Source organism: Sciurus carolinensis, chromosome 1, assembly GCF_902686445.1.
Source record: "Sciurus carolinensis chromosome 1, mSciCar1.2, whole genome shotgun sequence".
In the NCBI taxonomy this organism is placed as follows: domain Eukaryota; kingdom Metazoa; phylum Chordata; class Mammalia; order Rodentia; family Sciuridae; genus Sciurus; species Sciurus carolinensis.
In genome coordinates this window covers 199,726,695-199,752,350 of record NC_062213.1, presented here as the reverse complement: position 1 = coordinate 199,752,350, position 25,656 = coordinate 199,726,695, and the positions used below count along the sequence as shown (strand labels likewise).

The 25,656-nt window shown below is 46.0% G+C and overlaps 1 protein-coding gene across 9 annotated transcripts in view; it reads left to right on the top strand.

The window, feature by feature from the left end:
• Prdm2 (PR/SET domain 2) overlaps positions 1-25,656 on the top strand; it is a 117,604-nt gene that overhangs the window by 73,991 nt on the left and 17,957 nt on the right. For 5 of the 9 annotated variants that reach the window (XM_047542842.1, XM_047542884.1, XM_047542849.1 and 2 more), the window contains 2 exons: positions 4,911-5,021; positions 9,331-13,765. In XM_047542842.1, the coding sequence (XP_047398798.1) occupies positions 4,911-5,021; positions 9,331-13,765 (4,546 nt within the window). Of the gene's footprint in view, positions 1-1,286; positions 1,332-3,182; positions 3,278-4,910; positions 5,022-9,330; positions 13,766-13,979; positions 14,075-17,017; positions 18,558-25,656 lie in introns of those variants that run through there. The other 4 variants (XM_047542858.1, XM_047542866.1, XM_047542913.1 and 1 more) reach the window with 4 other exon arrangements.

Below are 25,656 nucleotides of genomic sequence, written 5' to 3'. Positions count from 1 at the left end.
GGGGGTGGGCCGATGTCACTCCTGTTCAGGGCAGCCTGTATCCAGGGTGACCTTTCAGAGCACAGTTGTGGAACCCTCACAGGCTGGCTCTACTGTTTTGAAATCAGCTGTGTATCTGAGTATGACAGTGAGCTCCCAGAAGATCAGGTGGACCTGGCTTCTGTGCTCTGATATTTAATTCTGATTTTGTACTTCAGAGTTGGAGTGTTTCCCAGTGCGGAGGCAGCACACGCAGAGTTCCATAGAGTTCTAAATTTAATTCACTTAAATCACCAAATGCCTGAGACTTTGCTGTTGTGATGAATTTTTAATGTAACTTGAGCAATACTCTAGAATTTTTCATTCCCTTTGCTGCCTGAACATTTTTAAGTGAAACATTCTCTAGAATTTCCTGGTGTTTGTCTAGTTTATTTGAATAGTAGAACATAAACCAAACCTAGGTGAAATTATTCATTTGCTGCTTTAGGCAATTTTGACTTTACACCTTGCACCCCAGGCACCAGGAGTAATGCCATCCATTGTCTAAGAAAGTAGTCATTATGGCTTCCCATGTGCTTCTGTGGGAGCTGTTCACTAGAAGATCCTGTTTCTTTGATATTACTCAAGGTGAATTATATTTGTTTAGATCTTGTTTCTGTGCTATTGACTGGTTTATTTACTTTTTGGCATTGGACAAAATGGAAATGGAAAAATGCTGCATTCTAATGCGATTGTTATTCCTTTCCTGTAAATATAGTGGAAGTCTTTATCTAACGTTTCATTTCATTTATCAGTTGAAATAAAGGATACATAAAGTGTTTTGTAAAGAATAATAAGGTATGCTCATTAAACCATTATTGGTCTTAATAAATAACAGTAGGAAAAAGAGCACTTTTTTGTAGTATTATTATTCTTGAGTTTTAATTCTGGCTTCAGAACTAATGCAGTTGTGTGATCTTGATTGGGACTTGGGGTCCTCTAGTGGAATGGTCTTTCGGTGGTGCTGGCATCCAGTGACAACATGGTCATTGGTACAGGCTTGAGAGTGAGCATACATGCATTGGTCTTGGGCTTATCGACTAAGTACACAATTAGAAATTTTTTAAAATGTGAGACCCTTGATGCAGTAAATGACTGCTGTTTTTCTTCTAGAGTTTCGTTTACTCTTCTTCATCTCTGTGTGTGTAGTTCCTTTCCTTCTGTACATGAAGTTTTGTTCTGTCCTTCATGCTGTTCGTGTGGTCATTTCCATTTCACTTTCCTTGTATTTCATTCCTGTGTCTTTCTTGTTTAGACCAAGTGGAGCAGCCAGCTGGCAGTAGCGCCATGTAGGACCCTGCAGGAACCCGATGGTAAGTGCACTTGTGTACTTGCCAGGCGCCCTGCAGTGCCTCTTGCCTTGCAGACAGAGGCTGGCCAGCCTCCTTGCCTCTCTGTAAAAGTTCTGCTAGGTTGGTTCGTGGTTTTTTTTTTTTTTTTTTAATTTGATGACATATAGAATGAAAATCAAGTATCAGGAAGAACATCACTGATTTGAGAAAATGTTGCAGGCTCCTCCATCTATTTGCAGAGTCTGGTATCGCAAGACTCCAAGCACGTGTAAGTGTGAGCAGGACCCCTGTTTCTGACTTGTGTCCTGTCATAGAGTGCTTTGTGCCTCTGCAGCCTCAACCTTTAGTTGTTTCTACAAACGAGCAGATAGAATAGTTGGTTTTTATGGCCATCTCTTCTCTGGTCTGAGACCCTAATGCAAAGTGTCTTGATAACAGATTGTTCTGATTAAGACTGAAAAAATAGTGTGTCACATATCTCAGTTCCATGCATGAATGAGTCATGCTAGACTCCTCTCTCTCATACCGAGTCTATCATGTTCACCAATTTATCCTGGTGGTAAATATAATCATTCTATACCTTCATTTTTAGAATTGGTGTATAGCGTTACTCAAGTACTTACTGTTATGTTTAATAAGTGTATAGACCACAGAGTCCCTTAGCTTTTAGTGATCCCACAGCATAGTACGTTGGTCTAGCCCAGTGGTTCTTTCTGGGAAGATTTTCTCCCCAGTGGGTATATGGCCATGTCTTGAGACTTGGGGTTGTCATAACTAGAAGTCGGGGTGCTGCTGGCATCTGGTGTATAAAAGCCATGGATGCTGCAGAATATCCTCCAATGCATCTATAACCCCCTAAAACAGAATTATCTGACCCTAATTGTCATTCATGTGGCAGTTGAAAATGCCTATACCCCTGAGCCATCTGTGGCAGGGGACCCTTGTTAGTCCTCTGCTTAGCATACAGAATATATTCCTACTGCATATGGTTTCTCTCCAAGATGGGTTATGTTTCCATAGTCATGCCTTTTAAAGTAGACACCTTGGTGGGTGCGGGTGGGGAGAAAAGGAACTTTTTACTGATGATTAGGTTTGGGGAGTCCAAAAAGGGACATTGACATTCAGTATCAGCTAGACATTTTAGGCAGGGAATAAAACTTCATAGCACTTTACCTTTTAGGTAGTTATGCTATTATATTTTGAGTACATCTTAACAGTAATATTTAAGTTGTGCTTTGTTTTATAATAATGGGAAGTCTAGAAATTTCATTTAATAGTCTATATGTGTTTTCATATGACCTGTTAACTAGGTCTGTATGGCACTTGAGATTGTAGAAAATCTCTGAATTGCCTCTGGAAGGGTTATTTTTAACAATAGATTATCACTTGTTTTTCTGTAAAATTTTACAGTGTAAGGTTTATGTGAAGAGGCCTCATTTAGATTGCCTCCCTAATTTATTTTAAAACCTCATACAAAGTAAGTGGTCAGTAAGAAAAGGTCACATTCCCTGGCCTGCTTGGAGTACCTGATTTGGTACTGATGGGAGGATCCTCTGTGAACCTTACCTGCAGGTTGGAGTGTCTGAGGGCACTGCCAGGCCATGGTGAGGCAGCTGTGGGTATGTGCTGGGACTAGAGCCATTAGCTCATGCTCCTAGGCGGAGAGCAGTTCGTATCTGCACGTGTGCGGGTGACACGCACTTTGTTGAGTGTCAGTGATCTGCTCTAGTCACACGGAGGGATCATCCTGGAGCAAGAAAATGGGATGAAAAAGTCCAAATGCCCTTAAACAGCTGGATCCTTCAGATGAAGGCGGAGTGCTGTTAGGCCGACTAAAGGAGGAACCTCTGAAGAGCTCTCCGGCGTGGAGCAGTGCGCCCCTTGGTTTGTGATTCTTCTCCTGGCAACCTGGATTGACCATCTGTGCAGACCACCACTTCCATTCCCACCAGAGTGTGGTTCCAGTGGTATGTGTTTGTGTCCCATTTTCATCTTAACTGACATGGGACTTGAATGGATGGACAGGTCGTTTAAGTGAACACTTGCATAGTACAGGTGCAAAAAAAATTTGTGTTTTTTTACGGGTTGAAGAATTAGGTCCTTAAAATGATATTTTAGAATTTACTTACTAAGGCTAGTAAGCTGAATGACTTATTATTAAGTACTCATCTCCTGCCCCTTTTTTGCTACATCCCTTAAATTTTTATAAAAATCTGGTGGTGTGTTTTAGGTTTAGTACTTACTTTGTATTAAATTTGTTGTCTACTTTTAATCTGAATGATCTTTTCAGTGATGCTGTTTTGTGTCCCTGATCCCACTTTTATCTGTTGTCTACATTTTAGCTAATTATGCTCCTCTGTAGCTATTCTCTGTAATGGAAAATATCATTTTCTATGTGTTCCAGAAGCTTGTGAGTGTTTTGTCATTTGTTATTTTACTAATGGGGCGATATAGTGGCAAGAGACTTGTGTGGGCTGGGATTGTGGCTCAGCAGTAGAGCGCTTGCCTCACACGAATCCGTTCAATTCTCAGCACCACATAAAAATAAATAAAATAAAGGTTTTATGGTATTATGTTCATCTTCAACTAAAAAAAAAAATTTTTTTTTTAAAGAGGCTTGTTGTGAAGAGGCAGGATAGTAACTGTAGGGGCTCTTTGGGGTCTGCCTGAGGAGATTAGTGCAGAAAGGGAAGGAAATATCCAGGGAGGAAGAATGGGAGCTCATCTGGATTAAAGACTGAGAAACACCAGTTACCGTGAAAAAGAAATTTAGAAACTAAAAGTTGGAACAATTACATTTAGCAGTTTTGGTCTAATCCTAAAGAGAGGGCGCTTCTAAACCAGCAGTCACCTGGTACTTCTGTCCAGTTGTACGTCCACTGAGCACGGTCAGGACTTGAGTGTATTGTTCCAACTTCTCAATGAGATGTTGCCTTTTAATCTTACCTTCTAAACTATGGGGTTACTTGGAATGCAATTAGTGTTTCCTGAATTTCATCCCCTGCGTCGCTAATGGAATATTGAACTGTCAGCCCAGACTTAGAGTTGAATCCCTGAGGGCCCTTTTGAGGGCCATGCCGGCTAACAGTGAATTATTCATAATTATTCTCCATTTGATTTTTGAGCCAACAGTGGTGATATAAGCATGTGTATCCCTTCACATTCAGTGGAATCTCTGCTTCCATTTTGCTCCAACAGTTATAAGTAATTGTATCTTTACTAGAAGAACTCCAAATTATATTGTTTTTCTCTAATAGACTTCTTACAGATAATTGCTAGTTCTTATTATTTGTGTGGTATTAAAACTCAATGTTACTACTAATCTGTGTTTGACATCAATAATGTTAAGTTTGTGAGGATATATTGTCTATTAATTTCATAAGAGAAATACTGACCAAGATCTGAAAAAAAAAAATAAAGGACCAGTGGGTTTCCTCCCCTCCCCACACAACTTTTACAGTAGTTGTATTCATCATTTCTTTCTTTAGGAATGCAAAATGTTAATTGCCTAGAAATAACAGTTGCTGTGATTGGGTTAATAATGGTTTTCTCTAAAAATTCAGAATGATAATGAATTAGTAAATAAATATTGTGTTGCAGGGAAGAAAAAATCCCAAGAAAATAAAAACAAAGGAAACAAAAGCCAGGACCTAGCGCTGAAGACAAGTGAGCCAGATTCGACCTCTGCAAGTATGAGAGATTCTGTGGAAGGTAAGCTGCGACAGTAGCTCATCTACCTGGGTATGTATTACCAGTTAACTTAGTGGCTCCATGTTTTGCCCTTCTGAGAATCACCCAAGAATTATGAAGGTGTTTAGCAAAAATGCTGCCTAAATTTAATAAGTGGTAGACCCTTCCACTTCTCACTGGGGTTCAATCCCTTGTATCAAAACAAATAAATGAAAATAGCATGAAGCATACTATGGGATTCCATTGATAATGAGTATAAAGTCCAAAGTCATCAAAACAAATCTATTGTGGTAGGAGCCAGACTGGCAGGAACATGAGTAGGCTTCTGGGATGGTAGCAGTGTTCCTTTATTGATCTGTGCAGTGGTTACACAGGGCCTAATTATGTTGCAACAATTTCGTCTTATGCACTTTTATGGTTTATCCACTTTAATTTATGAATGTTTTATTCTTCCAATCGATTTAACAATTTAATCGATCAGTAATTTAATTGATTTTTCTGGTCTTTCATAGTGTTAGAAGACAAGTTGCTCTTGGCTCATGCAGTTGAACCACTGCATTAGAACTGTTGTAGAAATGAGAGAGGTGTGTCTAAACTTGTTACAGGCAAATATATGCAAAGAATGGAGCTTGCTCAAGAGTTGTTCATTCAGGCAACAGAAATTTCGAAATACAAATTTCAGAATATAGACTCTTGATTCTTTGAAGAAACATTTGTAGAGAAAATAACGCAATAAAATATTTTGATTGCCTTTTGTAGTCATTTTATTAGTATTGTTTGTGATAAAATTATTCATAAAGAATTGCAATCTTCTGTGCCTTGTATGAAGCAAGAATAGATGAGTTCTTTGTTCACTGACTTAGGTGCAGTGACCCCAGGGTGACCTGGGGAGTCAGGTGAGAGGAGGTCAGTTTGATTTTAAGACAAAAGGAGTTGATAGGGGGATCAGAGATCTTCCTGTTTCTATACCAGAACCTTTGTTTGTGCTTACCTCAAAAATAAATATCTACTCTGTAGGCGGTCAGGAGTAGATGAGACGAGTTTATTTCCCAGAGCCTTACAAAACGAAGTTCTGTCTCCTGATAGCAGATTTGCTTAAATATTTATTTGAACAACACAAAAATTCTAAAAGACTTCCCTTACCTTTGGTGGCAAACTTTTTTTTTTTTTTTTTTTTTAAATTCAGCAGTCCTCTCCTTCAGTAATTCAGGACAATTATTTTTCCCTTGAAATGATTTCCTAAGTCCAGTGTTCCTAGGAAATAACAAGAGGGCTAGGACCAGATAATTGAGCTAGTATTCATATTTGCATTTGAAGAGTTTGCAGCAGGCCTTTACTTTCTTTTTCTTTTAGATTTTTTTATTTGTTCTTTTTAGTTACATGTGACAGTAGAATGTATTTTGACATATCATATATACATGGAGTATAACAGCATTTTTGTGGTTCACATGGTGCGAAGTTACTTTGGTGGTATATTCATATATGAACATAGAATATTATGTCCGATTCTTTCTACTGTCATTCCCATTCCCATCCCCTTCCCTCCCCCAACTCCTTCTGTCCACTCAGTGAACCTTCATTCCTCCCTGCCACCTTTCTATTGTGAGTCAGCATCCTCATATTAGAGAGAACTTTCAGCATTTGATTTTGTGGACTTGACTTATTTCATTTAGCATGATAGTCTCCATGCTTTTATTTGCAAATGTCATAATTTCATTCTTCTTCAAGGCTGAGTAATAGACCATTGTGTATGTGTACCACATTTTCTTTATCCATTCATCTGTTGAAAGGCATGTAGGTTGGTTCCATAGCTTAGCTATTGTGAATTGAACTGCTATCAACATTGATGTGCCCGAGTCACTATAGTATGCTGATTTTAAGTCCTTTTGGGTATATGCTAAGGAATGGGTCAAATGGTGGGTCTGTTCCAAATTTTCTGAGGAATCTTCATGTTGTTGGCCCTTTCAGCCCTTTCTTCTCCCCATTCTCTAGAGTAGTCCCCATGTCTGCAGCAGCTTCTTTTATCTTGACAGTGGGGCCACTCTTTTCTGCCTCTCCTTAATCCATTGTAGCTGAATGTCTCAAGTGGCACTCACTTGCTTTAGAACACACCATTGGTTGCTTTGTATCCCCACATAAGTCCACACTTAGGTGTCCTCCATGCTTTTGGTTCCTCCCTGCTGGAGTACCCTCTTCTGTTTTGAGTCTTAGGCCCTTCAGGTTGGGCCTTCTTGGTACTTCCTTTAAGAAGCCTTCCTGATTAGCCCAGCTGAAACGGCTGTTCCTCCATGTGCTTCCGTAGCTTGCATACTTCTATAAGCACAGCCTTTAATTTATTATATAGTTACCTGCTCCTGGTGTGTAACTTCTTTTAAAGTGAATTTTTTACTTTGCTGTAAAAATGATTTATCTGCTTCTATATATGTTAAAGGTAAGGTTGAGTCTCTTGATGGTATTGTTTACCTAGTGCTCCTCGTAGTGTGTGCCCAGTGAATTATCTGTCACTGATAATTATGAGTTCACCAGCCAGGCTTGCAGAAGTCATCTAGCTGTGCCTTCTCCTTGGGAAAGTGTGGGTGTAGCAGGTGGCCTGGGGCAGGCGGTGTTGGAGACCATCCCACTGGCATTCGTCGGGCGGGTACAGATCCTGTCTTGAAGGATCGTCTATTGCCCTTCGTTTCCTTTCAACCACTAAACTGTAAACTGTTGGCTTTTCCTTTACAGAGAATCCTGAAAGAGTTGCTTACTGTTTCCTCATCTCTCCTTCCTCCTCCATTTTCTTTCTTTCTTTTTTTTTTTAAATTTTTAGTTAAGAATATCTTTATTTTATTTATTTATTTTTATGCAGTGCTGAGGTTCAAACCCAGGGCCTCACACGTGCTAAGCAAGTGCTCTACCACTGAGCCACAACCCAGCCCTCCTCCTCTGTCTGCTTATGAACTCCGTTGAGCATTTGTCCTCACCGTTCCACTACAGTTGTGGTCCAGTCAGCATCCCTCCAGCATGGCCAATGGATTATCTGCTCCTGGTCCTCATCTTGCCCAGCCCATCAGTGGTGCTGGACTCGGCTGATCGTTCTCTTCTTGAAACACATTACTTGGCGCAAGGGTCACACTTGATTCTCCAGATGCCAACTGGCCTCTCAGTACTGGAGTCATCTGGGACACAATTCTCTTCTCCCTTCTGTCTGCATCTAACTTTCTAGGTGACTTCATCCAGTCTATTACTCTTAACTACTTCTTCTACCTTGAGGACTTGGACAGTTCCTAGATTCAGGATTTGTTGAACTCAGGATTTACGGAAAACTATCTGGTTAATGTCTTCACTGGGACATCTACCTTGGTACCTTAAAAAGTAAGCACACCCAAAGTGAGCACTTCCCCGGTCTTCCACAGCCCCCAACATGTGCACAGACCAGACTCGCTCTGTCTTCTGCAGTTGGGTGAATGGGATTGTTAGTTTTGTGCCATCCTCCTTGGCTCCTGTCTCACCACAGCCAGTCAACAAGCACATTTCTAAAATACATATCCAGAGCCTGACCACTTCGTACCACCTTCCCTCACCCTTCCTCCTCTGTGTCAGGGTGGCCTTGCTGACTTCCTTTAGTGTGATCTTTTCTTGGAGGTTATGTAGTTATTGTTTCTTCCATCCGGAGGGCTTTTCTCCCTTAAATATTTGCATGGCTTATTTTCTTTAGGTCTCTTGCCCAGCTGTACCTTACAAGTGAGTGACTGTCTCCCACGTACCACAGGTTGAGCTCTGTTTCCTTCAGTGACATACTCCTTATTTAATAATCAATCAGGTTTAGAAAAGTGATCTCCAGCATTTTCGTGACTTGAAAAACTTCTGACACAATTCTGAATGGTGTTCTACTTTCTAAATACATAGTTTTTGTCAGAGGAGAGAGGGGATCATCTAGTCCAGACACACTGTCAAGAATCTAACCTGGTGATATGTTCAGCAATTTCTTGTTTCAGTATGTAATCATGAGAAATTGGAATTTATAATTTCTGAAAATTAATCTTGGCAATTCTAACATAATTGTAAGCATTGTATTTCTGTAAGGGGAGTCATATTCACGTAACTAAATGCAGAAAATTAAATGCCATGTGGGCATTCTCATCTGCTGTGTGCCCAGAATGTCACTTGGGCAGAGTCTCTGTAAATATTTGTTGAATGAATGAAATGGATTAAATGAAGTACAGAAATTGGAAGTTAATTTGTTGTTATACATTAGGCAGTAAGAGAAATGACTGAAATCATAGGACTGGATTAGAGAGTGGCTAGTTTTGCCCTCACCTCTGTGCTTCTGCTTCTGCGCACTTTCCAGGTCCCAAAGAAGAAGAGAGGCATCCAGCTGCAGCCCCTGAGCAGCCAGCCCTTCTCCAGGAAGGGCTCAGCCAGGATACACCACCAGAACTGCTGACCTCCCCTGCTGCCCACGACCCGCAGCCAGAGCCCGATGGAAAACGAGAAGCCACAGATTTTGAGGTGAATGATCTGGATGAAGAGGAAGAGGAAGAGGAGGAAGAAGAGGACGACGAAGACTTAGAGGAAGACGGGGAGGAAGAAGGCGACGTGCCGAATGAAAGCTCTGTGAAAGAGCCGGAGATCCGGTGTGACGAGAAGCCAGAGGATTTGTTAGAAGAACCAAAAAGCATTTCAGAAGAAACTCCCGAAGACTCCCCGGAAGGGACACCTGTTGTCCAGATTCCCAAAACTAAAGAAGAGGCCAACGGTGAGGTGTTTGAAACATTTATGTTTCCATGTCAGCACTGTGAAAGGAAGTTCACCACCAAGCAGGGCCTTGAGCGTCACATGCACATCCACATGTCAACAGTGAACCATGCTTTCAAGTGCAAGTACTGTGGGAAAGCCTTTGGCACGCAGATTAACAGGAGGCGACATGAGCGTCGCCATGAAGCTGGGTTAAAGCGAAAATCCAGCCTGACACTACAGCCATCGGAGGACCTGTCTGATAGCAAAGTTTCTGGAGACAGTGTCACTCCTAAAGATGAATTGAATCCTCCGCATCTTGGGCAAGACTGTCTGATTCTGAACTCAGAGAAAGCTTCCCAAGAAACAGGAAATTCTTCTGTTGTAGAAGAGAACGGGGAAGTTAAAGAACTTCATCCATGCAAATATTGTAAAAAGGTTTTCGGAACTCATACCAATATGAGACGGCATCAGCGCAGAGTTCATGAACGCCACCTGATTCCCAAAGGTGTGCGCCGAAAAGGAGGCCTCCTTGAAGAGCCACAGCCCCCTGCAGAGCAGGCCCCGCCCGCCCAGAATGTCTATGTACCAAGCACAGAGCCAGAGGAGGAAGGGGAAGCAGATGACGTGTACATCATGGACATTTCTAGCAATATCTCTGAAAACTTAAATTACTATATTGATGGTAAAATTCAGACCAACAACAGCACGAGTAACTGTGACGTGGTTGAGATGGAATCCAGTTCGGCAGACTTGTACGGCATAAATTGTCTGCTCACTCCAGTTACAGTGGAAATCACTCAAAGTATAAAGACCACACAGGTCACTGTAACAGATGAGCTTCCTAAAGAGCCGTCCAGTGGCACAAACGGTGAGTCCAAGAGACGGAGGACTGCCAGTCCACCTGCGCTGCCCCAGATTAAAGCTGAAACGGACTCTGAGCCTGCGGCGCCCTCCTGTTCCTTGAGTCTGCCTCTTAGCGTCTCAACGACTGAGGCTGTGTCTTTCCATAAAGAGAAGAATGTTTATTTGTCATCGAAGCTCAAGCAGCTTCTTCAAACCCAAGACAAGCTAACTCCTCCTGCAGGGATTTCATCAGCTGAAATCCCAAAGTTAGGTCCCGTGTGCGTGTCCACTCCTGCATCCATGTTACCTGTGACCTCCAGTAGGTTTAAGAGACGGACCAGCTCTCCGCCCAGTTCTCCTCAGCACAGCCCTGCCCTTCGGGACTTTGGGAAACCAAGTGATGGGAAAGCAGCGTGGACAGATGCAGTCCTAACTTCCAAGAAGCCCAAATTAGAAAGTCGCAGTGACTCACCAGCATGGAGTTTGTCGGGGAGAGATGAGAAAGAAACTGGGAGCCCTCCTTGCTTTGATGAATACAAAATATCGAAAGAGTGGGCAGCTGGTTCTACTTTCAGCAACGTGTGCAACCAGCAGCCTTTGGATTTATCCAGCGGTGTCAAGCAGAAGGCTGAGGGTTCAGGCAAATCTTCAGTCCAGTGGGAATCCGTGTTGGATCTCAGTGTGCATAGAAAGCCTGGGAGTGACTCTGAAGGCAGGGAGCTGAAAGAACACCATTCAGCGCAGCTGACCTGCGGCGCTGTGAAGAAGAAGAAGCCAACCACCTGCATGCTCCAGAAGGTTCTTCTCAATGAATACAATGGCATTGATTTACCTGTAGAAAGTACCCCTGATGTGACCAGGAGCCCAAGCCCTTGTAAATCTCTAGACGCCCAGCCAGATCCTGACCTGGTTCCTGACTCTGGTTTCTCTGCCCCTGCCATCGAGTCGGCCCCTGAAGTTTGTCCTTCATCACCTCCCCTCCAGACATCGTCCTCGTCTTCCGGTCAGCTGCCTCCTCTCCTGATCCCCACAGATCCCTCTTCCCCTCCACCCTGCCCTCCTGTGTTAACTGTAGCCACTCCGCCCCCTCCCCTCCTTCCAACCGTCCCTCTCCCTGCCCCTTCTTCCAGTGCATCTCCTCACCCGTGTCCCTCTCCACTCTCGAATGCCACTGCCCAGTCTCCTCTTCCAATTCTCTCCCCCACCGTGTCCCCCTCACCCTCTCCCATTCCTCCTGTGGAGCAGCTCATGTCTGCTGCTTCACCTGGGCCTCCAACACTTTCTTCCTCCTCCTCCTCCTCCTCCTCCTCCTCCCCCTCCTCCTCTTCCTCTTCTTCCTCCTCTTCCTCTTCTTCATTCTCCTCTTCATCTTCCTCCTCATCCCCGTCACCACCCCCTCTCTCAGCAGTGTCATCTGTTGTTTCCTCTGGCGATAATCTGGAGGCTTCTCTCCCTGCAATAACTTTCAAACAGGAGGAACCAGAGGATGAAGGTCTGAAAGCCAGGGAAGAGCCCCAGTCTGCAGTTGAACAGGATGCTGTTCAGGAAACATTCAGCAAAAACTTTATTTGCAATGTCTGTGAATCACCTTTTCTTTCCATTAAAGATCTAACCAAACATTTATCTATTCATGCTGAAGAATGGCCCTTCAAATGTGAATTTTGTGTGCAGCTTTTTAAGGATAAAATGGATTTGTCAGAGCATCGCTTTTTGCTTCATGGAGTTGGGAATATCTTTGTGTGTTCTGTTTGTAAAAAAGAATTTGCTTTCTTGTGCAATTTGCAGCAGCACCAGCGAGATCTCCACCCAGACGAGGTGTGTACACACCATGAGTTTGAGAGTGGGACACTGAGGCCCCAGAACTTCACAGATCCCAGCAAGGCCCACATGGAGCATATGCAGGGCTTGCCGGAAGACCCTTTGGAAACTTCCAAAGAAGAGGAGGAATTAAATGATTCCTCTGAAGAGCTTTATACCACCATAAAAATAATGGCTTCTGGAATAAAGACAAAAGATCCGGATGTTCGATTGGGTCTTAATCAGCATTACCCAAGCTTTAAACCACCTCCATTCCAGTACCATCACCGCAACCCCATGGGTATTGGTGTGACGGCCACAAATTTCACTACCCACAATATTCCACAGACTTTTACTACTGCCATTCGCTGCACAAAATGTGGGAAAGGTGTTGACAACATGCCTGAGTTACACAAACATATCTTGGCATGCGCTTCTGCAAGTGACAAGAAGAGGTATACTCCGAAAAAAAATCCAGTACCTCTGAAACAAACTGTGCAGCCCAAAAATGGAGTGGTGGTCTTAGACAACTCTGGAAAGAATGCCTTCCGGCGAATGGGACAGCCCAAAAGACTGAGCTTCAGTGTTGAACTCAGCAAGATGTCGCCAAATAAGCTCAAATTAAATGCATTGAAGAAAAAAAACCAACTTGTACAGAAAGCAATCCTTCAAAAAAACAAATCTGCAAAACAGAGGGCCGACTTGAGGAGCTCCGCGGCCTCGTCCTCCCACGTCTGCCCCTACTGCAGCCGGGAGTTCACCTACATCGGCAGCCTCAACAAGCATGCCGCCTTCAGCTGCCCCAAGAAACCCCTCTCTCCTTCCAAAAAAAAAGTTTCTCATTCATCCAAGAAGGGCGGACACTCGTCATCACCTGCAAGTAGCGACAGACACACCAGCAGTAGCCACCGAAGACGGACGGCGGATGCTGAGATTAAGATGCAGAGCACGCAGGCACCCCTGGGCAAGACCCGGGCTCGCAGCTCAGGCCCCTCGCAGTCTCCGCTGCCCTCCTCATCCTTCCGGTCCAGGCAGAATGTCAAATTCACGGCTTCGGTCAAGTCCAAAAAACCAAGCTCCTCATCTTTAAGGAACTCCAGCCCTATAAGAATGGCCAAAATCACTCATGTGGAGGGGAAAAAACCCAAAGCTGTGGCCAAGAACCATTCTGCTCAGCTCTCGAGTAAAACCTCTCGGAGCCTGCATGTTAGGGTACAAAAAAGCAAAGCCGTTTTACAAAGCAAGCCCAATTTGGCAAGTAAGAAAAGAACGGACCGGTTCAATGTAAAATCTAGAGAACGGAGTGGGGGGCCGATCACCCGAAGCCTTCAGCTGGCAGCTGCCGCTGACCTGAGTGAGAGCAGGAGAGAGGACGGCAGCGCCAGGCAGGAGCTGAAGGACTTCAGGTAAGCTCGCTCCGGCGGTGAGGGCTGCAGAACAGTGGGCTGGCCCGTGGGGTTTTGTTTTTGTTTTCTTTTCCTATAAAATTTTGACCCGAGCACTTAGAAGAAATAACTGTCAAGTAAACTGTAGGCGTATAGGGCCACTGCTCTGGCCACCGTAGAGAGGAATAATTAGTTTTCCTTTCAGACTCACAAAGTGGTACCATTTCTTTAATAGGGCCAGGTATGAATTGAATTTGAAACCACGGAGAAGCTCTCAAAAGTTCCCTATGTGAAAAGATGAAGTTCTCTCAAACTTCCTTCATATCTTGGGTAATATCTCAGCATCACTTTATTATTCCCTGACCGTAGATCATTTTGTAGGCTAAGGTGGATCATGAGTTCATTAGCAAACCACCTTGCAGTCTTGCTCAGCAGTTCTGTGACGTGAGCAATGATAACTTGGACAGCTTTTGTTATCTATGCTTTTACTGCCAGTGTTTGAATTTTCAGAACTTGCCACAGTGGTCAAAACAGCACCATGCTTCTTAAAAATGCCTTGTGCTCCCACTTCCCCAATGCCCCCTTTCAGCCCTAGTGTGGTAAGCAAGCCAGGTTCCAAAGGGAAGGAAGAGCTGGAGTGGGTGCTTGGAGCGACAGGGAGGCAGAACCTTGAGGTTCTTTCAGGCGAGCATGGTGCCCCGCAAGTGAGCTTCATCCGTCAGCGCCCCATGCCCCGGTAGTGCTTCATCTGAGATTTGTAGTGACATGTCTGCCTACTCCATGTCCTCCGCAAGTTAAGCCCTGCTCTCAGTGACAGATGAGGAGATAGGGCCGTTGTTGGTTTTGTTACATTGATTTCTCAGGTTTTCTGAGTCACTTAACCTGAGTTGATATGCATTCTTGGAATTTCTGCTGTCTCACAAATAATGCCTTCAGGTCAGTTTCCTTGAGGTCATTGTCATTGACTGGCATTTATACAAATACTTGTTAGCCTTGGCTTAGAGTATGCAGCCTGACCCAACTCTGGGCTTTCATGGCTGTAGTTTTTAGTGTCTGGAAATTCTTTGGTGTCTTTGGTGTTTAAGCAAATAAAGGATAATTGTGGAGTGATTGCTGTTCTGGAGAGATCATAAGGAAACAAAAGGCCTGTTGTCACTGCTTAATTGATCAGGTAGGATTCTTCGAGCCTGTGTGCCTTAAATCGTGGCTAAATAAAGATGTAGAGAGGTCAGTAGCCCAGAATGATTTGAATGATTTACTGTAGGATTAAAGGATCAGAGTTTTCAAAACCTACTTCATAAATGTTAACTATTCAGTTGCTGTAGATGTGATTAGCGTGTGGTCTATGGCCGTGGCTTAGTGGAAGTTAGCCCTGGTGAGAGCAAGCACCCTCAGCCCTCGGAGCGCCTCCCTCTGGTCGTGCATCTAGGGTGTCCTAGCAGTTCCACACCAAGAAGATGTTGTCAGAATGAGTCCTTTTAAAGTTGGTGTTTTACCAAAATATGACATCATTTTCACAGAGTTTACTCAAGAAACTCCTTCCAGATGTACCCTTTTTGTCTCTGATAATATCTAAAATAATTGTCACTTTGTACTGGGACCCATTTATACAGTTCAGGAATAAAGTTGATTTGAGAAAGAATTAAATACTCTAAAGAAAAGCCCTCTGAGTAACTGTGCATTTGTGAAGTTTGTCAATTTTGCCATTAGCTTCATTACCTCTAAAGGACCTTAAGTGACTTAAAAGGTGATTTTCTCTTCTCTCCTCCAGTTAATTAAATCATTTTGCTTTGTTTGGTAGCTGACAGGGTTACATTGCTGGAGTGAAGTTTGTCCTAAAAGGAAGCACAGAGAATCAGATAAGAAAACATTGGTGTTGCCTTAACTGGTAGATAGTAGCAGCAGGCATCCCCGGTAGCTGTTCCTACCTCTTGTGAGTAGCTGGAACTGCGCAGTGGACGTGTCTGCAGGACCAGGGGTTATCCAGGGTGCTTACCAAGTGACCATAATCTTGTGACGTGCCTTTGGAAATTAAAAAACACATGTTCAACAGATCATCAGATTTTGAATATCTGGATACAGGAGTGGCTCTTTTTTTCAGAGAGTTTATTTTGGTCTCCGCCATACCTCAGAGGTACTGGAATTCCTAAATTCAGACTTGGGGCATGTGTATGCGATTGCCATTGAGTCTCACTTAGGACTTCTCCAGGGGATCTCTTGTCCCCAGTGCATGCTTATTGTACTACATTGAGAAGAGGTGGTTGCACTTCCTTACCGTCTTCCTGTTTTAGTGTATCGTTGCTTCTGGATTTTGTTTAGAGGTGGTTCCGTGATGCCGGGCCTCTGTCACGCGTGGAGAGGTGCTCGCCTTCGCTGTTCTCGGTGGGTCTGCTTTCCTTTCACTGCTGCGCCCTCGGGGTCCTTCAGAGCTGGCGGTGTCCTCTTCCTGTCTTGCTTCACAGCGCCCCGGCACTTGCGCAGATTCACACGGGAGAGCCGGTCGAGGGCTCCGTGGTCTTTCAAGTGTGCGCTTGCCACTGACCGCGTGAACGTAGCTGGGTTCTTCATGTAGCCCTCAGGAGTTGGCAGTTTGTTGGTCACTTCATGGAGCACCAGCTGTTGTGCCTTTCAGGTGGTAAAGAAGCCATGGGTTCCAAATCCTTTCCTTGGGACAGAGTAGGAAAAGAGTGTGATGCCCCCATCGTTCAGCCTCTGGTCCCGCTCTTCCTTAATGCCGTGGCCCACCCTGAGTTCAGTCACAGCCTGCCTTGGGCTTCTTGGGGACACTGAATTCAGACCTGGTGTTGGGTTTAGTTCCACAGCTCTAGTAAGACACTGAGAGAAAGAAAGGGGTCCATTTTCCTATTCACCTCTCACCCATTTTTGCCCAAAGAGTTTGGACATTTTTTTAACAGTCCTGTAGAGCAACAGTTTTCTTTTGATACTGAGTTCCCGTTGCAGCCAGTCCAGAAAAACATCATGATCACAGAAGCAAAATAAAATTCCAGGCCAAGTTTTCCCATTTATAGTGAACTGAGTCAAATCTCTCCCATCTCTATTTCTGCTGTACCACTCCGAAACGGTCCTGACTGGCAGTTGTCCTAGCATGTAACTTTGGATAGGACACCCGAGTTCCTGAATACCTTCAGAGTCATTTGTGTGTTTGTCTTGATAACATTTGTCTTACGGTCTCCTCACCTTTTTCTTTAACATGGTCAATTCATACAAGGTTATGTTATGTTGTCATTTATCTTCAGTTTTCTTATTTTCTAGGAACTTCCTGTAGAAAAGTCCCCCAAACAAAACAAACCTTAATTGACTAAAAGATATTGCATGCTCAACTTAGGATAAGCACTACGGCCAAGGATACGAAATCTACCAAGCTTGCAAGACCAGTTGAAGCTGACTCAAAAATCCAGCTGATTGCCGGCTGGCTTGTTGCCCTGGTTAGAGTCAGGCATCTGCTCCTTCAGTGGTGCCCAGTGTGTGTGCTGGGCTCCTGGGTGACTGAGATCCAAAGAGAAGGGCCCTGTAAGACGGGCTAGATGAACTGGCTCCTCGTCATGGGACTGTAACTCAGATGTGAGTGTGGCCCTTGATTTTGGCACATAGCAGAGAAGGGAATGATTTGAACTTAACCTTGCAAAGCAAGTTCTCTGTTTTATCAGTAGTTTATTGTAGATTTCAGGGATGACAGATTCAGATGCACTCATTTTAAAACTTTTCCTACACACCAGCTCTTGATGCCTTTCTTCTAAATGAATCGTAGACAGAGAGAGGCATTTAGCTGATCTCTTACCCCTCAACCCCCTTTTTTTAAAATCACAAGCAGATTGCCAGCGTAACCGAGAGGAAACCAGATTGGGTATGGACTCTTTTTATGCTTCTTACAGTGTCATGTTTATATATCCAGGTGGACATTATCCTCTCAGATGGTTATCTGGCACTAATTTATAACTATGATATTATGAGAGACTATGTAGCAATATGTCCATGCACAGAGGCATCCAGGCCTGCATAGATGTGTGTCTACACGTAAGCATAAATGAATTTACATGCCAGGTTTCACACTGCAGTCTCTAATAGAGATTAAAAACAACAAATTGGCCTCTGCCGAAGTCCGTGAGTATCATTTCTCCATTTGTTTTTATGCCTTCTCCCAAATTAATGACTGAGTTGGTGGAAAATGGCTAGATTTTATTCACACTGTTTTTTGTTCTCAACTTTAAAAGTAATCTACCTCTTAAAATTTGTAGTTTAATACTTGTTTAGTGAGTTTGTGCCACTTTAACCCTTTCACTATCATTCCCATTTTGTTACATTTCTGTTATGGGGACTTTATGTTGAAATATTGTATAAAGCATTTGTAGCAGTTTAAAAATAAAATATTTAAAATTATTTAAATTGTTTTGGACGCTTCAATTGTACTATATGTGATTTACATTTTGCATTTTTGTTTGCATTGTTAATCTGGAGTGTTCCTGTATGAAGTTTGCTGTTAGTTATTTTATTGCTTCTTGTTGGAGAGTGCTATAAAAGACTATTCTAATGAAAACATTAAAATTTACAATTTGACATACAAAAGGGGTTGTTCCTTGATTTTAACCGATGTAGCCTTGAGAAAGAGTGAGAGCGAGAGAGAGAGAGAGAGAGAGGAATTAATTATAAACAAGACTGCTGTTTGATACTTTCCCCCTCTAGCATGGAATATATCATTGGCTTGACAGATGTATAAAAAAGATTTTTTTATGCCATTACTGCAAACACTTTAATAAATAGGGAAGACTTTGAATGGTACATTTTATATCATTGTAACCAATAAAAGCTTTCTAAAAACTTGTGGAAGGACTGCATTTTGTACATAATTGGGAACTCGTGAGAGGGAAGAGGAAGGTGCTGAGAGGACCGCTCTTTAACAGGCAGTGTGGTCGAGGGGCCTCTCCTCACCTGTTTCTGCCTGGCATTAGCTGGACATTTGTAACTCTAGTTGTCATATCCTGTCTAGAGGGTAGACGCACAGTAGGCTGGTGGTGCCAGGAGGTGCCCTGTGAACTTGATTTGGTAAGCGTGACATAAAGGATTTCTTGCATGGGGTGGTAGTTTCCTCGACGCTTGCCGACAGTTTAGTTGTGGGTTGCTTTCTTTTTATGGCTCTCCTGAGAATGAGCAGAAGACGTGATGACACTCGTGGTGACCATTCCTTCCGAGCGCTGTTCTCTGCAGATGAAGAGTGGCTGGAGGTGCACCTCGCTCTGCCGCCCTCGCCTTCCTCCTCTGGGGTCTGCGGTGCAGGCATGCCCGCTTCCCTCGGCCTCTCTGGCCCGCTGCTGACGGTGGAAGAACCCAGTGCGGGGAGCTTGGCGGCAGCTGGGGACGTTCTTCTTCAGTGTTAGTTTTACACGCTGAGCTCGCAGAGCGTGGAGGCGGAGCGCACTCCTGTGGGAGGCAGGCCTGACTTCCGCGGCCCATCTGCTTGCCATTCCGTCCCTGGGCCTTCACTCGGCGGGCACAGGACAAGCCCGCGCTGGTGGGTTAGCATGGGGAGAGTTCTCCTTGCTGCGTGCAGAGGACGGGCAGGGAGCTAGGTGGTCTTCGGGTGCTCACTGGATTCAGGTGCTGTCCGCCCCAGCTAGACTGTGGCCTGGCTCTCTTGTTGGCCGCGGTGCCCCTGACTGATGGCGGTGCCTGCGAGCTCAGGAGTGAGGCCGCGTCCTCCCTGGAGGAGTTCCCGCGAAGGTACCGGCTCCGACCAGGAAGAACCTCTGCCCCATTTGGGTTGCTTTCCGTCCTCGTAGGGTTGAGCTCTTTCCCTCCTTAGAAGGCTGAGAGCTGAAGCCTCCGGCACTGCCCTCGTTTGAAAGCACCGGCTGTCCCTGCGCCATTGGTGAAGCCCTGTCTGTGGCGGGGCGTCAGCCGGGGTGAAGGCCCTTTCTGGCCGTTGATTATTTATAAGGCCAGGCTGTATTTGAGGTACTTAGGATGTGTCTGTGGACAAAGTGGACAAAATCCCAGCCTCTGAGCTTACGGTTGCCTGGTGTCCTTTCCCCCTTTTTGATGCTTCATATTTGAAGTCTCCCCACTTTGTCACAGTCCCCAAAGCTAGGTGGTTGGGAAGATGCTTTCTTTGTGTCTGATGGGGGACGTCTACAGGACTGCAGACCCACGATACTTAAGTCAAAGTGACACTAAAATAATGGCTCTTTGGATGCATTTAACATTTGGTTTATGCGGATTTTGATTTGACGTTGAAGCTCACTTTGAATAGATTGACCCAGCCATAAACTATCTATAGCGTAGTTGACCTTGAGGATGGATTGGAGCACAGGTAGGTGACACGAGCACGCAGGCCACCTCACAGTGCGCTGAGGACTTGGCTGCTGGTCGAGGAAGATCTGCTGCTCCCTGTCCACCTCGCAGGCCCAGCAGCCCCTGGGCCACCGCGTCAGGATCGGCTCTCCATGAATGTTGTGGTAAAGCACTGCTAAGGGTGTGTGTTGAGTCTGCACAGGCCACTCTCAGAGGCTTAGAAAGACGCGGAGCCGCGGCCCTGTCCCTCGCCCAGTGCGTTTGCAGCCTCACCTGGAAAGCGTGTCCCAGCTACTAGTTTCAGGTGTTTAAAATTGGACTATTTAGATGACTTGGGAACAGGGGCTGGGTAGTCTGCTTTAAAGGCTCTGAAAGATTCCGGTGTCCACGTTTCTGGATTCACATTGGAAGGATAATACGAGCAGTCTTAATTGCTGGGGTGTTCGTTGTTCCCCTTTGAGCCTCACAGTGCCATGTCGTCCTCATGTCCACCCGCAGAGCGGGCGCTACTGTTGTTCTTGCTTTCTGAGGGTCGTGGGGCTTGGGACAGTGTGCACTGTGGCAAGAAGGGGGCGGGCCTGAGGGGAAAGCTACAGGGCCTGTCGTGCAGCTGCTGCTTGGCTTATTCACGCCATGGTTGGCGCCTCTTGGGCACCACCTCTGGTGCTTTTCTGGGGTGGCGGTGGTGGGGGCACTGGGGATTGAACTCAGGCACTCAGCCAATGAGCCACATCCTCAGCCTGTTTTGTATTTTATTTAGAGACAGGGTCTCACTGAGTTGCTCAGCACCTCGCTTTTGCTGAGGTTGGCTTTGAACTTACGAACCTCCAGACTCAGCCTCTTGAGCCGCTGGGGTTACAGGCGTGTCCCACCTCCCCCGGCTCCTCTGGGGCTTTTTGACCTTTCTTGCTGCAGGGTTCACCCTGCTGGCAGGATCTGAGGTACACAGTGCTGTGAAATACAAATAATAGAGATGAGATCCAGATTACTGAGGGAAACGACATCTGTGTTACTATTAAAATTCGAGACAAAACATTCAGTGTCAAAAAGAAAAGGAACAAAATTTGAGATTTGTGAGTAGGTGTGATGTAGGGAAGGAAAATGTAAAGTCCCCTGGGTTGGTCTCGAGCCTACGCCCCAGGCTCGCTGTTCACCCCCACCTGCCCTGGTTCACTCACTTCTTCCCCTGCTGACCCCTCTTGTGCTCCTTCCTTCTCTGGGGTTGTTGGGAACGATCTGAGGAGATTTTGAGTGAATTTAACACGGCTTTTGTGTGCTTGCTGCATGTTTGATTCTGTTAAGCATTTTTAACACTTGACTCTTGACCGATACCCCATGAGGCTGGTGTCATCTGCAGGCAGGGAGCAGACGTGGAACTGCCCAGGGCACCCACAGCGCTCAGGTGCACGTTGAGCTCTGAACTGCTTCCAGGCCATGCTCTCCTGTTGACCAGTGTAGGTTTTTCAAGTTTGGTTTTTTCTAATTGCAGAATACAGGCCTCCATATCTTCTCAATTAAAGGCTTTTGCGACATTCAGAACGGAGCGGGGTGGTTGTGCTGTGGGTGCGGTTGTCTCCCTGCTCGGGGATGCTGCCCGTTAGGGGCTGCAGGAGGCAGACTCCTGTCCAGTTTCCCTCCTCGTAGTGGACTAGGCCTCTGCTCCCCTCTCAGGTCAGCTGGCTCAGGTCAGTCACACTGGCTTTTAGAGCCTCTCCCTCATCAGTAGTTCGACTGTTCAGCAGAAATCAAGCTTGTTGTCACGTTGCCCTTTGGTCTTGAAAGTGATTCAGAGAAGGCAGCTGGGAGTCGTCATGAGTCCCAGGTTCTGCTAGAGACATGTGACCTGTTGAGTCGTAATCCAGAACAAGGCCGATCGGGCCCACCTTCCACCTCAGCAAGTAGTGCCTTGGGTGCGATAAAACATCTGCCCAGTAAGTTGTTTTCAAATTGGAGGGTTAGGACTTGGAGTGGGTATATAGGCTTCTGGATTAAGACTAAGAAATGGAAAAACCATCATGACTGCGTTAAATTACTTGCTGCTGTTGCAGAAATTACGTTCAATTGTGAGCTGATAAAAGGGGCTTGGAATTACTTTATTAGAATGAACCCGTTGGCCGTGGGGGAGTGGGGTTTTTACAGCTTGCGTTTTCTACCTCGCTTGTGCCAGCTGGATTTCTTTTCAACTCTTGCTGATAGGAAGTGATAGGAAATTCAGCCAGAAGTTGCAGATGAACATTTCTTGGAAGACATTGCTGCCTCAGTGTGCCTGTCCGTGTCCAGCTGACTGTAGCAGGAAGCCATGTTTCTGAATGCCCCTCGCAGGTGCTGCCAAGTAACTCAGTGAGCGGGGCAAGAACTGAAGTGTCACTAGGTAATGGCAGGGTCTTTGGATTTTAAAGGACAGTTTGCATTCTGAGCAGGAACCTATTTAAGCTAAGAACACTTTCATATCAGTGTTGAGACAGGAGTTTCTGTATAATCTAGAATTCCACTTAGATAGCTATTGAGGATTAGCATTAAATCGAAATGTAAATTTTAAACAGGACTCGTTTTAAAAAGACCTGGAATTTGCTGCACAGGTAGGTGAATAATGAAAGGGTACTTAGGCCGTAGGATACAGTTGTAGCGATTTTATTTTTTAATGTAGAATTTCAATTTAAAGTAATTGGATTTTTTAGTACTTAATTTTGCCAAATTATAATATTTTAATATTCTTATTGGAATGAAGTTATTTAAAACTCATATGGGCTCAATTTCCCTTGCAGTAACATTCTCTTCCCACTCGCTTTTTAGAATCACATCCAGTCCTTGCCAGCCCAGCTAGAGTGTAGGAGCTTTTTCAGATGGCTTCTATTTCCAAGCTATTATTGGATTTGTGAATTCGGGCACATTCCCCTGTAGTGATTCAGTCGGTCAGCCATTCAGAAAACAGCCTCACATCGTCACCCTGGATTGCTGGGTGTTGGGCTGTGCACAGACTGATGAACTGTGGCCAGAGGGCAGCCCCGTGTACGGGGACGTTGAGCAGACACTCAGGACGCAGCCGGTCTCTGCGAAGGGAGTTGAGGGAGGGGCTCTATTGAGTGCGTCACGTGGCTTAACTAGTTCTGAGATGTTCCCCACCTGAAGGGGCTAGTGTTCTCATTTACAGATAAATCACATCAGAGGAGCTATGTCATGGCGGCAAGGGGGAACCCCAGGCCTGCACCTGATCCCAGCACCCCTGCACTCAGCTGCAGCATGAAAGCCACCTGGTTGGTGTGGGTTCTGGAGCACCTACCGGCTCTCCTGGCCTCACACGCAGACTGAGGCTAATGTCACTCCGGAGTGCAGTCTTGTGGCTGAGGGTGGCAGCGGGACTTAGCCTTGGCTTTGAACTACTGGTCTGGGCTTTCGCTCCCTGGGTCCCCTTCAAAACAGTCCTCCTGGTCTGCAGTGGATCACCCCCACGCCCGGCTGTTAGGAGGCGCTGTTTTCCTAGGAGGTATTCGGTGACTGGTGGCCAGGCTGGCTCTGTGTCCTGGCTGGCGCTGGCAGTGACCACTGATGCTGCTCAGCGTCAGGCACTTAAGTGCTCACAGCAGTGAACTTCAGAAGGTGCCGGTGAGCAGCTGCGAGGCTTTGGTCATCCACCCCAGTGCGGGGCAGGACGTGGGTGATGAGCTTGGATGGAGGTGACCGCCGCGGAACCTTTGGAGGAGGCTCCTGCAGAAGCTGCTCGTACTGTTCAAAGGCCCTGAGGGAGGTTTGCTTCATGGAGACTGAATGTGGTCACAACCCTCCTTATTTCCTGTCCTTACTCCGCCCTGGAGTTCTGCACGGTGCTCAAGCCTGCTGTGCATTCTGTTGGGATTCACGTCTGTCTACGGCAGGTCTCCCTCCGTGAATTAGGGCTGTGCTTCCACCATCTGGCACGGTGCCTGGCAGGCAGTAGTTGCTCAGTAAATGTTTGTTGAATAAAATACTTGAATTCTGGCTGTATCTCATACTCACCCTGGAACCTTGACCTCCGCAAGTGACTTCACCTCTCTAGACCTGGTTTTCTTTATGTGAATTGGGGTGGTCACCACAGAAGGTCACTGTAAGGACAACAGATCACACCTGAAAAGACCACCGATGCGGCCCACGTCCCAAGTGCCATCACCACGAGCTGCTGTCAGTTAGTGTTACTCAGAGCTGTTCTCTTGAATCCCATTGGGGTCTGGGGAGAAGTCGAGGCTGGTTCTTCTAAGGATGTGCTGTGTGTGAGATCTCACAGGAGCCTGGGTGCTATGGCCAGAACATTCCCACCTCGTCTGTTCCCTACCTGTGACTGCTGCTGCCACCACCAGTGACACCAGGGGCTTTGCTGTGTCTCAGCGGGGCTGGGGCTGTTCATTTACGGACCCCAGGTGCTCCCTTCCTGTGGCAGCCCCCCCCCCCCCCGTGTGCACCCATCAGAAGTAAAGAAACGAGCTGTGAAGACAGGAAATCATTTTCAAGTTGAAGTGAGAAAAATGCTTCATTTTTATTCTGTCACTCCTCCACAGAGCTTTTTATATCTCTTGGTTTTGGACTTCAGAGCCAAATATAAATTTTAAAAGGCCTAGGTTCAGAAGAAAGCATTTCATAGCTCTATAAAGCCTTGAGAACTCAGCCCCAGGACTTTGATTCGCTGAAGTCGCATGAGAATGGTTTCTGACACTTGAGATTTCTCACCAGCCGCTCCCTGAAGGGCTTTGCATGTGGCCTTTGCCGCAACCCTGTGGAGACTGCCGGTCCTCAGCTTTACCCCGGGAGAGACACAGGCCAAGGAACGTTAAGGTTTGCTTGAGGCCGCAGAGGCGCAGCCGGGAATCCAGTCCAGGTTGTCCGTCTCCAGGGTGTCTTCGGCCACTCGTTCCCTGATCGGGCGTGGGGAATGGAGGCCGTCCCTTCAGGCCCTTGCCACTGCCTCCTGGTGGCGTCTCCTGTAGGAAGCGGAGGGACTCTTGGCTGGGAATTACCTGCCCTCGTGGACAGGAGACGCCAGCTGACTCGAAGAGGCCAACGCTGTCGTCCTGCCTAGGAGTGGCCCCTCTGTGGGACACTGGGCTGGCATGCCTGCCTTGGCCAGCTGCACCCGCCTGCTTGCTGTCGGGAGGAGTGGACAGAACCTGGCCCGCCGGCGTCAGCTCTTTACGTCTCTTCACAGAATTCTTTCCACACACGGGTGGCAGGCGGCTTTCAGCTGTGCGGGGAGCGGCTTCTGGGGCTCCGTTCACACTGGAGAAGAGGAGCAATGTCCCCGGTCTGCTTGGAATGGGAGGCGGGGGGGGCTGCTGCTTCAGCGCCAGGTGTTTGCTGCTGTGACCTCGCTGTCCCCCTTCCCGCTTCTTAAATCTGTACCCTGGATACGGCCACCTTTCCTTGAAGGCTCGCGGGAGCCGTCGTCCAGTGCTTCCCTGTGGAGAGGGATGCCCTCGGGTGGTTCCAACATACAGGACTTAGTGTCACCACATGGTGGGCCCAGAGCTTGCGATGCCACTCTCCTTGGGAGGGGCGGCATCCTTGCCGTCCCCTGGTCAGTGATGGTGGGATCTGTGTCCTTGGCCTCCCTCAGACCTGCTTAGTGGGAAGCGAGGCAG